Source organism: Lactuca virosa, chromosome 7 (assembly GCF_052849685.1).
Source record: "Lactuca virosa cultivar CGN04683 chromosome 7, Lactuca_virosa_CGN04683_v6, whole genome shotgun sequence".
NCBI classification, from domain to species: Eukaryota; Viridiplantae; Streptophyta; class Magnoliopsida; order Asterales; family Asteraceae; genus Lactuca; species Lactuca virosa.
This window is the reverse complement of record NC_136432.1, coordinates 10,396,373-10,409,871: the sequence shown is the minus strand read 5'-3', so window position 1 is coordinate 10,409,871 and position 13,499 is coordinate 10,396,373. Positions and strand designations below refer to the sequence as shown.

The 13,499-nt window shown below is 31.6% G+C and overlaps 1 protein-coding gene and 1 long non-coding RNA gene across 4 annotated transcripts; one reads left to right on the top strand and one right to left on the bottom strand.

The window, feature by feature from the left end:
* Positions 1–5,164: 5,164 nt before the first annotated feature.
* SSE1 (shrunken seed protein (SSE1)) lies at positions 5,165–9,286 on the bottom strand. Of its 3 annotated transcripts, none has more exons than XR_013716141.1 (8): positions 8,900–9,286; positions 8,453–8,510; positions 7,790–8,015; positions 6,947–7,212; positions 6,568–6,818; positions 6,369–6,436; positions 6,048–6,279; positions 5,165–5,413 (listed from the first exon to the last, which is right to left on the bottom strand). XR_013716141.1 is itself a non-coding variant. In XM_079061162.1 (8 exons), exons 1-8 carry the CDS (start codon positions 8,966–8,968, stop codon positions 5,352–5,354), a joined length of 1,062 nt encoding a protein of 353 aa, XP_078917288.1. In that variant the 5' UTR covers positions 8,969–9,286; the 3' UTR covers positions 5,165–5,351. The 3 variants fall into 3 exon arrangements, 2 of the variants coding, with proteins under 2 accessions (XP_078917288.1, XP_078917289.1); XM_079061162.1 differs by having other exon boundaries at positions 6,218–6,279; XM_079061163.1 differs by having other exon boundaries at positions 6,218–6,279; positions 8,437–8,510; positions 8,900–8,960.
* Positions 9,287–10,558: 1,272 nt separating this feature from the next.
* On the top strand, positions 10,559–12,450 carry LOC145123837 (uncharacterized). The gene is made up of 2 exons (XR_013715352.1): positions 10,559–11,868; positions 11,950–12,450. It is a non-coding gene; the product is annotated as an uncharacterized LOC145123837 (long non-coding RNA).
* Positions 12,451–13,499: the final 1,049 nt, after the last annotated feature.

Below are 13,499 nucleotides of genomic sequence, written 5' to 3'. Positions count from 1 at the left end.
AAAGAAAAAAATAAAAAACATTTATAACATAAAGTAGGATTCTAGTATTGAATCGGAAAATAAGAATTGTATAAGACCTGCGATATCATGAGGCTAGAAATTGTAACTTTAAAATTTGAAAATTTCAACAAATAAGATTCAATAAGATATTAAATTAATGAACTGACTTTTGATGAAAATTATGGGGCATAGAAAGTATAAAAAAAAAAGTAATTGTTAAGGTAAAGTCAATCACTCTGGTTTTACGAGCAACCATCCACCAATATAGACAAAATTACAAAAATGGTCGCTATGGTTTGCTAAAAGTCACAAAGTCAGTCCCTGCTAATTTTTTTTGACGAACATGGTCCCTGTGGTTTCCAAAACTTGCATCAATGGCCCTTTTTGCTGACGCCGTTACTGTTCATCCGTTAGTGTAAGGGTATTTTGGTCTTTTCAAGTAGCAGAGACTGAGTTTGTGACTATGGGTAAACCATAGAGACCATTTATGTATTTTTTTTTTCTATATTTTATGTTTATGAGTTTGTGACTTTTCCATCCATTTACTTTTTAAAATATCGCTTTGAACCCTTCACTTTGAACTTTGAAAAATGTTACTTTCACCCCTCTATTTTCTAAATTTTCGTGTTTAACCCCGTATTATATATAATTTGTTTTTTATTAATAACTTTCGTTCGCTAACCTAAAAAAACTATTTTTACGTGTTTATTTTCATATATTTGTCGGTATAATTCAAGGTGATCAACGTTTCGACTATAATTTAGAACTTTCTTTCGTTATTTTTTTTAAAGTTACATGGTTTTTTTTTTATAAAATTGTCGGTTTAAATTCGAGCTTATTTTTCGACGTAGTTTTTTTTTTAACTTTATGTACGTTTCCTACGTATGAGACGGGTCATATATAATAACTTTCGTTTGTTAATTTTAAAAAATATATTATATTCGAGATTGTCTATGTTTTGATGTATTTTTTATACATTTTGTGCTTAATTTTATATACATTCCTACGTATCATTCGGGTCATATATAATAACTTTCGTTTGTTAGCTTAAAAAAATGTAGTATATTCGAGTTTGTCTATGTTTCAACCTAACTTTTGTTTCATGTTTTTTACGTATCAATATAGATTCGAGTTCGTCTATATTTCGACGTAATTTTTTTTTGTTTCGTGCTTATTTTTATGTACGTATTTTTTTTATTTCATGTTTTTTTACGTCGAAATTTTGTAAGTTGAATTTTGGTGATTATAGTCATAAAAGTTGCATTTCGACGTAAAAAAAACATGAATGAAAAAAAACACGTACATAAAAATAAGCACGAAACAAAAAAATAATTACGTCGAAATATAGACGAACTCGAATCTATATTGATACGTAAAAAACATGAAACAAAAGTTAGGTCGAAACATAGACAAACTCGAATATACTACATTTTTTTAAGCTAACAAACGAAAGTTATTATATATGACCCGAATGATACGTAGGGATGTATATAAAATTAAGCACAAAATGTATAAAAAATACATCAAAACATAGACAATCTCGAATATAATATATTTTTTAAAATTAACAAACGAAAGTTATTATATATGACTCGTCTCATACGTAGGAAACGTAGATAAAGTTAAAAAAAAAAACTACGTCGAAAAATAAGCTCGAATTTAAACCGACAATTTTATAAAAAAAACCATGTAACTTTAAAAAAAAATAACGAAAGAAAGTTCTAATTATAGTCGAAACGTTGATCACCTTGAATTATACCGACAAATATATGAAAATAAACACGTAAAAATAGTTTTTTTAGGTTAGCGAACGAAAGTTATTAATAAAAAACAAATTATATATAATACGGGGTTAAACACGAAAATTTAGAAAATAGAGGGGTGAAAGTAACATTTTTCAAAGTTCAAAGTGAAGGGTTCAAAGTGATATTTTAAAAAGTAAATGGGTGGAAAAGTCACAAACTCATAAACATAAAATATAGAAAAAATATACATAAATGGTCCCTATGGTTTACCCATAGTCACAAACCCAGTCCTTGATACTTGAAAAGACCAAAATACCCTTACACTAACGGATGAACAGTAACGACGTCAGCAAAAAGGGCCATTGATGCAAGTTTTGGAAACCACATGGACCATGTTCGTAAAAAAAAATAGCAGAGACTGACTTTGTGACTTTTGGCAAACCATAGGGACCATTTTTGTAATTTTGTCACCATTGTATATAAAACACAACTTAAGGAAGACTCTTATGCTAAATTATGAATGAAGTAAATTACACGAATGGTCCCTATGGTTTAGCGTAATTTACATGTTTGGTCTCTAACTTATTTTTTTAACTCGGAAGATCCTTACTGTTTGTTTTTGTTACGCGCTTGGTCCCTATCTTAAGTAAAAGACTATTTTGCCCTGATTTTTTAATTTATTAAAAACAAACAGACCCCAACCCCACCCCCTCATCTTACCTTACTTACCCCGTAATTTTTCCCTATTTAAATAATAATCTTTTTAGGTAAGATAGGGAGCAACCACGTAACAAAAACAAACAATAGGGACCAAGCACGTATTAAAAACAAATAGTAGGGACCTCCCGAGTTAAAAAAATAAGTTAGGGACCAAACACGCAAATTACCCCAAACCATAGGGACCACTCGTGTAATTTACTCTTATGAATGAATGCATATCCATTTTGAGCCTTGAAAAAAATTACATTAGACTCTCACAGTTCCGACGACTCTTTTGATGTCAAGCATACTTAAAACCATATCCAAACCATTACACAATATTTGCACCTTTTTTTGCACCAAAATAATGTAAATTTTAGTGTAAAAAGTTATTCATCTCCAAACCATAACATCATTTTTAACACCAAAAAGAACATTTCAAGTATATATAATTTTTTTCTAAATTATATGGATTTTGAATAATACTCTTATATTTATTAGCTTTTTACAAATTTGATTCACAACTTCTTTTTTATTCCACTAGCTTTATAGACTATAACTAGACAATAATAACCAAAGGAAATTATTCGCATATAATTAAATTCGAACAAATTATCCTACTTACAAAATGAGCATTTTATTACATAGAAAAAAATAACACCAACTTTGGTGTATTGCATATAATAAACTAAAAATACATAATATTATACAAAGAAAATACATAAAGACATGAAGTAAATAAAAAATATTACATATGAAATATCATTATTAAAATAAAGAACTAAAAATACATAACATTCAAAGTTGAAGGACTGACATTATAAAATGTTAGATATAAGGATTTCAATAACAATAACACTTGGATATTACTTGGATCGTGATTATATCCCTTTTTGAAATCTCTAATTTGTCCCTTATACTCTATGATTACATGAATTCAGAAGTGAGATAATCCAAAAAATCTTATTTGGATTATAGGCCTGATCCAAACTTATAAAACACGCAATACCTTGTGATGATTTGTGTTCTTGAGAGATAGAGAGTTGTTCACGATCAATTCCATGTATATAAATTATCAACCCTTTTCGTGGAACATTCACCTTGCATCTATACAAGGAAGGAAAGTGGTTAAATGTTGGTTGCACCAAATTGGTGTTAAAAGAGGGTAGTTATTGGACACAATCGATGTCTACATCATCATGATGTCATCAATATGTTTTGGCGGGAAAATATATGTCCAGAGGCCTCCATATGTCTTGTATGCATTAGGATGGAGTTGTTGGAGTCATTTCCATTATATGTTCATTCACAACACTCACTATACCCAATATCGACAATAATGCATATATAATGAAAACAAGAAAAAATATCTTAAGAAGAGTTCACTTTGACTTTTAAACGTCTATATTCTACCTTTTAAGTGTCCAAAAATATTACTTTTGAGATGTTTTTGTTACATGGAACGAGATTGGAAACTTCTTTCATTTCTTTTAGATGCTTCCATTATCTTTTAATTAACACATTGTACTTCAAAATTTCTAACGATTAGAAAATTATACTTTCAAATTTTTTCTTACATATGACATTATACTTTAAAATATGTACCCAACTAATGAAAATTGTTTGGTATATACCGGCCCACCTTAATAGTATTATTTGTCGTACTAATTTCCTAGTATTATTTGTTGCATCAATTTCCTGGATTCGAGACATGTTAGAAAAAAGACCATACTTTTCCGAGATTGGTCCCAAACGTCATTTTATTTTTTGTGTGGTTGGTTCTTTACACAACTAAAATGACAATCATACCCTTTTTAATTGATTTTATATTTTCCTTTTAACTAATGTTAAAAAAAAAACAACTACCCCAAAACAAACATAGAATCCTAGGGAGAAACAAGATCAAGAACTCACCCCATAAATGGAATTTGAAATCTTGTGTGGGTTTCATTTTTGAAACTGACACCCTAATTTGCTTCGGCAAGGGCTAGCCTCAGGGAAGACCGAAACCATGTGTGTGTGTGTGGGTTCTTGAATCGCCTTCCGAACCTTGATGAACAAACATAATGGATTTCAGATTTCAAGCTTCATCCATGGTTCTTGACGATTTTTTATGACAAATTTTAGATTTCAGATTTTTTATTTTTTTATTTTTATGATGGGGCATCCGGTGGTGGTGGTGGTTGTGGAAGGGATGTAGCGGATGGTAATGTTAGATCTGATTCAGTTTTCTGGATATTAATTTAAATTAAAAAAGTAAATAATAAAAAAACAGTTAAGGATAAAATAGTAATTTCAAATCAATTATGAAAGAATATGAAATAGTAGAGATTCGTCATAAGAACCAAACGTAGTTCTAACAGAATGTTGTTTATTGCACCCCTTACTTGGAAATTAGACACTAGTCCACTACATGAAAGAACAACACAAAAAGATGCATTTAGACCAACAGTACATAAACATACTGCATTTTGATCTTCTTGTTCTAGAATTGTTTTATATGTTGCTACTGCTTTGGGATATTACAAACATTATGGACTTAAAGGATGATATTGAACTTGAGAATGTTTTCATGTTAACTATCCTATTCCTGCCAAATCTCAAGAATGGCAAGGGATGCAACATCTCATAAAAGTTAAAACAAAAAGGGTGAATGATGTAAAAAAAAATGTTGCTATTGTTTTACGAAATTACAAACATACATTGCAGCCATTTCAATATGAAAACAAGAAGACCCGATGATTTCAACAAATAACTTGTACGTATAAGATAGATTTACAATACAATGATCCATGGATTACCTCGAATACATCATCCTCTCCGAATTTCACAAGCAAAGCAAATCATACGAATGTTTGCTTAAACTAGTTTGAAAAACATAACATACAATTTTGTTCCATTCATGAATCAAGAACCAGACATGTAGGTGTAACGTGTTTGGGCTCCAACCAAAAGTTCAATCAACTTTGCTGCAAAACACAAGAAAATAACAAAGGGATTGGCTAAATAAACACATAATTTACTAAAAAAACACCCCTTAGTCAAATTTTATTGATATTTGACAAAAATTTATTTATTAATATTTATTGTATAAAACAATTGTACATATATAAAAACTGTGATTTACCAAGTATATGTGATGTATGTCGATATACTTTTATTATTGTAAAATAAAAAAGAGCTATAAAACATAATTTATTTATTGAATGGATGCCATGTATCTTTTTTGATTGTTTTTTTAAATGGAGATTGTCATTTAACTTAAGATGGTAAAAGAATGGATGACATATACCTTTTTTAGTTGTTCTCACAATTTGTAAAGTAAAAAATTTGACTCGATGTTTTCCACATATTTGGTAATCCGTACATGTTAAAAAGAACTAGAAGATTTTTAAACAATGAAAATAGAATAAGTTTAAATATATAAATAAAAACAATGATAAATAATAGTAATATGATTTAAGAAAATTTATACTTAATTTACAAAAAAAAATTATCAACTAATATATATTAAACCCATTAAAAAAAAGGCTTAATGATTAAAAAGTTGATGTGTGAGAGTTTCAATGTAAAAAGAGTTGACTTTGAGTAGACAGATTGTACTGTATTTGGCTCGGCTCCCGTTAAAGTGAAACTCGGACTTTTGATTGATGCCAATATGACTAAAATTGCAATTTTTTATCCCGCCAAAAATGTGGGACTGGGACTCGCTCTGTGCAAAAGACATAAACGCCCTCCTCATCCTCATCATCGGTTATTCAAAAACAACAAACCTGTAAGAAACCCAACAACCGGGACATGCTCCAATGTTTTTCCCGTGCTTTCGAGTCTTTGCCTGACAATACAAAGCCAACCAATTTCCAAATCAAAATCCCATCTCAAAAATCAAACAAAATAAAACGATTTTACAAATCATATTTATACCGTGTGTATTTCGCGAAACACGGATCTCTCATGAGGTAAAGTGCCAACAACAATTTCCGCCTTCTCAACTGCATTTTAATCAAACCGGAACAAATTAGTAAGTAGAAGGGAACCGTTTCAAGTCTTTGACTATTTGTCAAATGACTAAAATACCCTTCATCATAGCAAACTGCATAAAACTTTTTAAGGATATGTTTACCTCGTCCTTCTCGGGATCGGATAGAGGAAGTTCGGGGTCTTTCTGACATGTGATTGATGAAGTCATCCCGATGATGTCAATAGACAAAGAAACCAACCACGGAAGCCATGATTTGACTCCATATTTTCTTATCAAAAGAACGTATACAAGCGGCCTTGCAATGAACATTACTTCCCCCATCAAAAATAAACTTCCAGAAATACCCTTTTCCGACAAAAAACTCGACATTGTAGGTCTCTTTATTTCCGTTTCTGTAAGCCATAAGCCATACAACTAAAATTGCTAAATACAAGAAATAGTAACAAAAACTTTCATATATATATTACAACATTGCTATTTCTTGAATTTAAACCAATTCCTAAAAGAAACTGAAAATTACCTGGAAGCTCCATAACTGCACGTTGATGATGTTCGACCCTGCGAAACCATGTTGGATCGGAAAGCATACGGGCATTTTCACCGAACCTACTCATTGCAGAGAGAGCTCTTCCTTGAGGAGTGAAATGACCATTTTGCCCCTGCTGCTGCAATAAACGCCCCTGTTGTTCCCCATCATTTGTAGAATTCCCATCGTTCGTTGTCTCCCCTCCATGCAATAACATCTTGTACCCACTATTTCGCAATAAAGCTAATCTAGCTAGTACCCTGATCATGGGTAAAAGAGTCAATTTTGTTCAATACATAGGAAAAAATTTAACACCAACTTTGGAATTTTGCATATAATAAACTATAAATATCCTAATCAAGGATAATACATTAAGACACAAAGTAACAAATAACATATGAAGTATCATTATACATATAATGAACTAAAAATACATAACATTCAGAGTTGAAGGAACAGATAGTAAAAGGAAAGTTTAATACCAAATGTGGTGTAAGAAACAGTGATTTGTAGTTGATTTAACACCAAACTTGGTGTAAAAATATGTTTTGGTGTTGGGTTGGAGCAAAAAAAAAAGTCAAGTTTGACAGCTGACATTGTAAGGTCAAACGGTCCACTGTTTGACTTTGAAAATTCAAAACAATTTTTTTAAATTTCGAAAAATTATCAATAATACATCAGAGCGTGTATGAAACACTACTTATGCAAAGATCTGATGCTAAATCTATGAAAGAATGCATATCAACTTTGAGTCTTGAAAGAACTAGATTTGACTCTCTTAAAAGTCAAATGTTGACTTTTTCAATAAGAAATTGGTCATAGAGAGGCACTACTTACTTTGTGGCTTCTGTAACAGCAAGGAAATTCCATCTATTGTCATCTCCATAGAAATGTTGTGCCACAACTTCAACCAAAGTCTCCACATCTTTCATCAGAGTCAAAAACAAAGAATATGGAAAAGAAGACGCCTCCATATGTCTTGAATGCATTTGGGATGGATTTGTTGGAGTCGTTTCAATTATATGTTCATTCACAGCAGTCACTATACCCAATATCGATGTTACTGCATAACAAAAAAAAAAAGTCATAAAGAGTCCACTTTGACTTTTAAACATCTATATTTGACTTTTCATGTGTCAAAAAAATGTTATTTTTGGATTGATTTTGTTACATGGAACGGGATTGGACTTTACTTTACTGTACAGAACAAGATTTTAGGGATATTTTGGATGATGAGGATGAGGAGGGTATTTACGTCTTTTCGGTGCGACAAACTTTTGTCATTTTTTGTCCCATTGACAACAGTCACACTCTTAGCCTCAATCCAATGTAATTGACAACAGTCACACTCTTAGCCTCAATCCAATGTAGTACAAACACAGTACATGTACTTGTATGTATTGTCAGTCCAATGTATGACAAACTTATTACAATCTGTTCTGTTTTGGCCTTAAAGATGATAAAAAAAAGAAGGCAAATGTTACCAAAATATCACAAAACCTGCTTCTGGTACGATTTCGGACTCGGAAAATCTCTCTGGCAGAAGCCATGTCAATCCCTGAACAGTGAATGGCGTATTTTAAATACCTTAAATCCTTATATGACAAAACAACTTAGAACAATAGCATAATATGTAAAAATAAATAACTAAATACCTTAAATCCTAATAGGGAAATAGTTCATAATGATTTACAATAAAAAAAGAAGTTTTAAACGAACTAAAAAGTTAGTAATTTTCCGTTCCCTTAATGAGAAACCTGTTATCATCATCTGTAGTCTGTACTCCATCCCAACTAAAACTTGGGACAAAATGTTGTAGATTTATAACACACACTATCAAAAACGATTTACAATTCCCAAATCGCAAAAGCAACTATCAATAAGCCTCAAAGAACAGATGAATTTTGAAGAAAAAAATTTATATTACAAGATATTCAGTAGGCTTACGTTAGCAAGAGACTCTAACGAATGAACATACTCCTTGTTCCTCCGGACCCATCTTTTATAAGCCTCCATAGCTTCGAAGAAACTGTATCTAACTGAACCCCCAAGTCAAAACCCTCGATCCTTGAGTGACTAAAAAGTCAATTCTTGCTCGATTCTTAACTAAACAACAGTCTGACTTCGAATTTATAGGGATTCAATCACGTCTCGTTTCAAGGAAGTATTTGTGCAAAATAACCACATGAACGAAATACTCAAAGTGGAATCTTTTCTGAATGCTTGGTCAATTTGGATCAACCCAGACGAAAAAGGACCAGAAAGGAATCAAACCTCTTTTGGTGTTGCGATTTGCTGATTTATGTCTTTGGTGATGAATAATTGATGACGTATGCATAAGATAGCCTTGAAAGGATGATAAGGGTTTTTATATTTACAGTTACACCCTAATCTATTTTATATTTACAGTTACACCCTAATCTATTTTATACAATTTATTACTTAAAATTGATTTAGGCGCCGCATTCGTAATGCGCCGAATATCTCACCCACAACATAAATGTGCTATCGCTAGTGTTTTCGTACCATTGAATATGAAAAGCTAAAAAATTTACAAATTTAGCTAAATATCTTAATGATTTAATCATTTAAAAAAAAAATCAAGTTTTTTCTAAAAATAGCCACTGTAGTTGTCGGTGGTTTCATCCCATATAAAAGACTTTTTTCTTGGAATCGCAGATAGCCTAGGGCCACCTGCGATTTCCTCATATATTGTTTTTATTTTATTTTATTTATCTGCGATTTCCGATGTACTTATATATTTTTTTTGGTGAATATTGATTTTGAGTCATTGAGAAGGTTGAGAGAATTTCTTGAAGTTGAAAATGTAAAAATAAGGATTATTCCAGATTTTGAGATTTATATACTTTCGGCCCATGAGCCAAAAATGGGCCAAATTCGTAGCCCAGTTGAGATAGCAACTACGAAGGTTGAAATCGCAAGTAAGCTTAATCACTTATGATTTCGTTGGCTATTTTATGAAAAATGTTTTTTTTTTGTCTATTTAGTGAAAGACATTAAGGAATGTGGCTAAATTTGTAAATTTCTCTAAAAAGTAATGCTATGATTTGTAAAAGCTTACAATATAATTCATTTATAACTATATAATAGTTAATGACACATTGTTACAATATAATTCATTTCTGCCTATGTGAAACATTTTTTAAATTATATACTTTTGTTATGTTATATTTACAATCATTACAAGAGACACAAGATTGGAGAGTATTAGTTCCAGATATTTTTTTATAATTATATTTATACTATTATAGTAATATAACAAATATAATATTATGTTTATAATAGTTAAAACATTTAAATAATAGTAAAACCGATGGAAATGATTAGTTAATAAATATGGATATTTAGACTAGAGTATATTAGACTAGGATATATATAATAACACGTAAAGATAAATGAATTTTAGAGTTTTGATTAGAACCCCAATTTTAAAAAAGCAACATATTTCGGACCTTTGTATGTTGTCAAATGTTTAGGATAAATTAACGAAAATCATCTAAAGATTATCGATATATTTCGCAAAGTTTCCAAGGTTATATTTACATCAAACCCAATCAAAATATAGAAACACAAAAGATCTAATAAGAACCGTAAAAAGGTTAGGAACAACCGACCATTCATAGTTTAACGCCTTGTTATTGAATGTAAAAAGTAGAGAGAGAGAGAGAGAGAGAGAGAGAGGTATGGAATGACAAAAAGAATTATCATAGGTGTTCTCAAATTGCAAGGGGATGGAGAGAAATTTCACGATTAAATGACGTTTTTATCCTTGGTTAAGATTCATCAGCTTCATCATAAAGAGAAGAGGAAAGAGAGAAGATGGAGATGGTAAGTCCAAGGAGAAGGATGGTTCAAGAAGAGGATGTCTTGATGACAAGGAGTATGTTGTGAGAAGGAAAGAAGATGGTGATTTCAACCCTCACCATGTTCATTGGAAGTGTTAAGGAAGAAGTTGTGAGAATGAACATGAAAAACAAGTTTTATGGTGTGGGTCAATGTGAGAGGAAGATGAATTTTTGTGAGAAGGAAGATGAATTCTCGGGTGGAGAAAAGAGGTAAGGGTAAAATCGGTCATTATCTGCTTTCCCTCCCAATCCACCCAAAATTGGGTGAATGACTTTGTGTATAAAAAAACTAAGATTTTCGTATTATGTGCTTTCTTTTCCCTTCCTACAAAAATTGGAGAACATGTTATCCACTTTTAATCCTTCCATTTCTTTCCCTAAAAAAACTCAAAAACATGGTGTAAGTGAATACTCTAACACGGTTCTTTAAACTATGAATACCGTGACATATTCTTTTTACAGATTTTCACAACTTAATACGCAAACCATGTTACGGTATTTATGATCTAATACTATTGAATGGTCGTTTTTCAAGGTTCCAAATATTTTTGTAGTTTTTATTTGAACGTTTCCCAATATATAAATACCTTTTACTCATATCTTTTTTGTAAATCATAAAAACATAAGCTTTTAAGTATTAGTTGAAAATCTTTTTAATATAAAAGCATAAAAGTAGAACAAGTCCAAAAATGTTGACTAGGGCCCGTTTGATATGCGTCGAGTCGGGTCGGACGCGGTCAGCAAAAAGTGTTTGTTGATCCAAACTTTTGGCGTCTGACTCGGTAAGAACGATCTGATTCGGTCCGCTGGTCCGCTAGAAAAAGAAGCGGACGCAATTTACCCTTGCCCCCTTGACGCATGTTCGCTATCTTCTTCAAACGATTGATCAGTTCCTTCCAACACCAACGGTCGTCTTCCTCTTTATTCGATTGTATGGATTCGATTCATAAAATCGATTTCATGAAATTGAGGTAAAGCGCAGGGCTTCTGAAGACGCAACTTCTGAAACCGACGACCACTTCGATTTCCAAAACAACGTCTTTCTCCCAGGTTTTAACTTGTATTTTGTTCATGGGTTAATGTTTTCTTTAATTATATGTTGTGTAATTGTTTAATTTTTGCTGGGTGTAGCTGATTGAGTCGTTGATTGATAGAAAGAACTTAAAGGAGGCAGAGGCGGAGGAGTCTCTTGATTTTCTGTTGCAAGATGCCAATGAATCGCTGATAAGTGTTTTTCTTGTTCTTTTGAGAGCCAAGGGTGAAACGTATGAAGAAGTAAGTTCAAAATCTTGTTCCCCAATTCAATATAATTGGTTGACTTTTGTGGCCAAATCTTCCTTTCTGTATCATCGAAAGTTGGTGATATTATGACTTTAGCAATGAAATGGGTCATACATTTATGTTATTTTTTAAGATTAAAGCTTTGTTTTTGTTAAAGTTGTTTGGTAATTTAACCCAGTACTCTTCCTAGATCTTGATTTTCGTCTTCTTTGAAAAAGGTCTTATTTGACCATAAAAGGTCAACATATTCCCAATGTGTGTATTTGACAAAAACAGAAATTAAGATGTAGATGATATTTGTTGTGCATTTGTGTATTTGGACTGCAGTTTTAAATCAATGTGTATCCTATACATCTTCAGTTTAACAAAAACAGAAATTAAAATTACCATTGAGCTTGTTTTTGGGTGGTCTGAGATGTTTAAAGAGAGTATGATTCACTTAATGGGATTCAAGATTTTTGACCATGGTATGATATAAACTGCCATATCATATGAACTTTGAAATGACCAATTTTCATAAACTTTGATTGATTCCCCTTTTGTAATCATGATTACACAGGTAGTGGAATTAGCTAGATCCATGTTTAAACACTGTAGGTAGAAGGGGTATTTTGGGTACAAAAGTATTATATGTATGTTTTGTTCTAAATGTTGAATCAAATTTGTGCTTAAAAATATATGTTTTTATAACTCTTCAGCAACTTCTTCCATCTTCTTCCATCACTGTGTAGAGTAGCAGGGTAAAATGGTCATTTTTCATCGGTTAGCACATTTAGTCAGATGTACAATCAAACAACATGATTTCTTACTCAGTCAGGATTTCTTACCCCTTACCCCCGACAGATCTTTCCACACTTTCTCAATCAGAAACTATCAAACGAGACCTGGGTGTGGTGTGGTAGGTAATGTACATATTATTAATATTTAAATTACAAATAAATTTCAATTAAGTGTATACATCGAGGGCGTTTTTGACAAACTAACTAAATCCGGAAGTTGGAGCTTCTATTTGTGTAGAAGTGTTCGACAAACTAGTCAGAAGCTTTTAGAAGTGTAAAATTACATAAAACTAACATTTAAAAGCTCCCCAAAAACTATGGGTGACAAACGATGACACGACACGAAACGAAATTATGACGAAATTAAAATTTGAATTTATGATTGTGCCTATTGTAAAAATACGACATCGTGTCGTGTCGGGTTAGTGTTCTTGTTCAAATTCGAAATGAGATTAACATGGTATGAACATATGTGTTGTCATGTTTTCTTCTGTTATATATGATGTTGGACATTTGAAAGACAAATCAAAGATTGGAAAATTACTAATCTAGCCATAATTGTTAATGACTTATCAAAAAATAGCCAAAAAATGAGTCTTAGGCCCCGTTTGATAGTTGCTG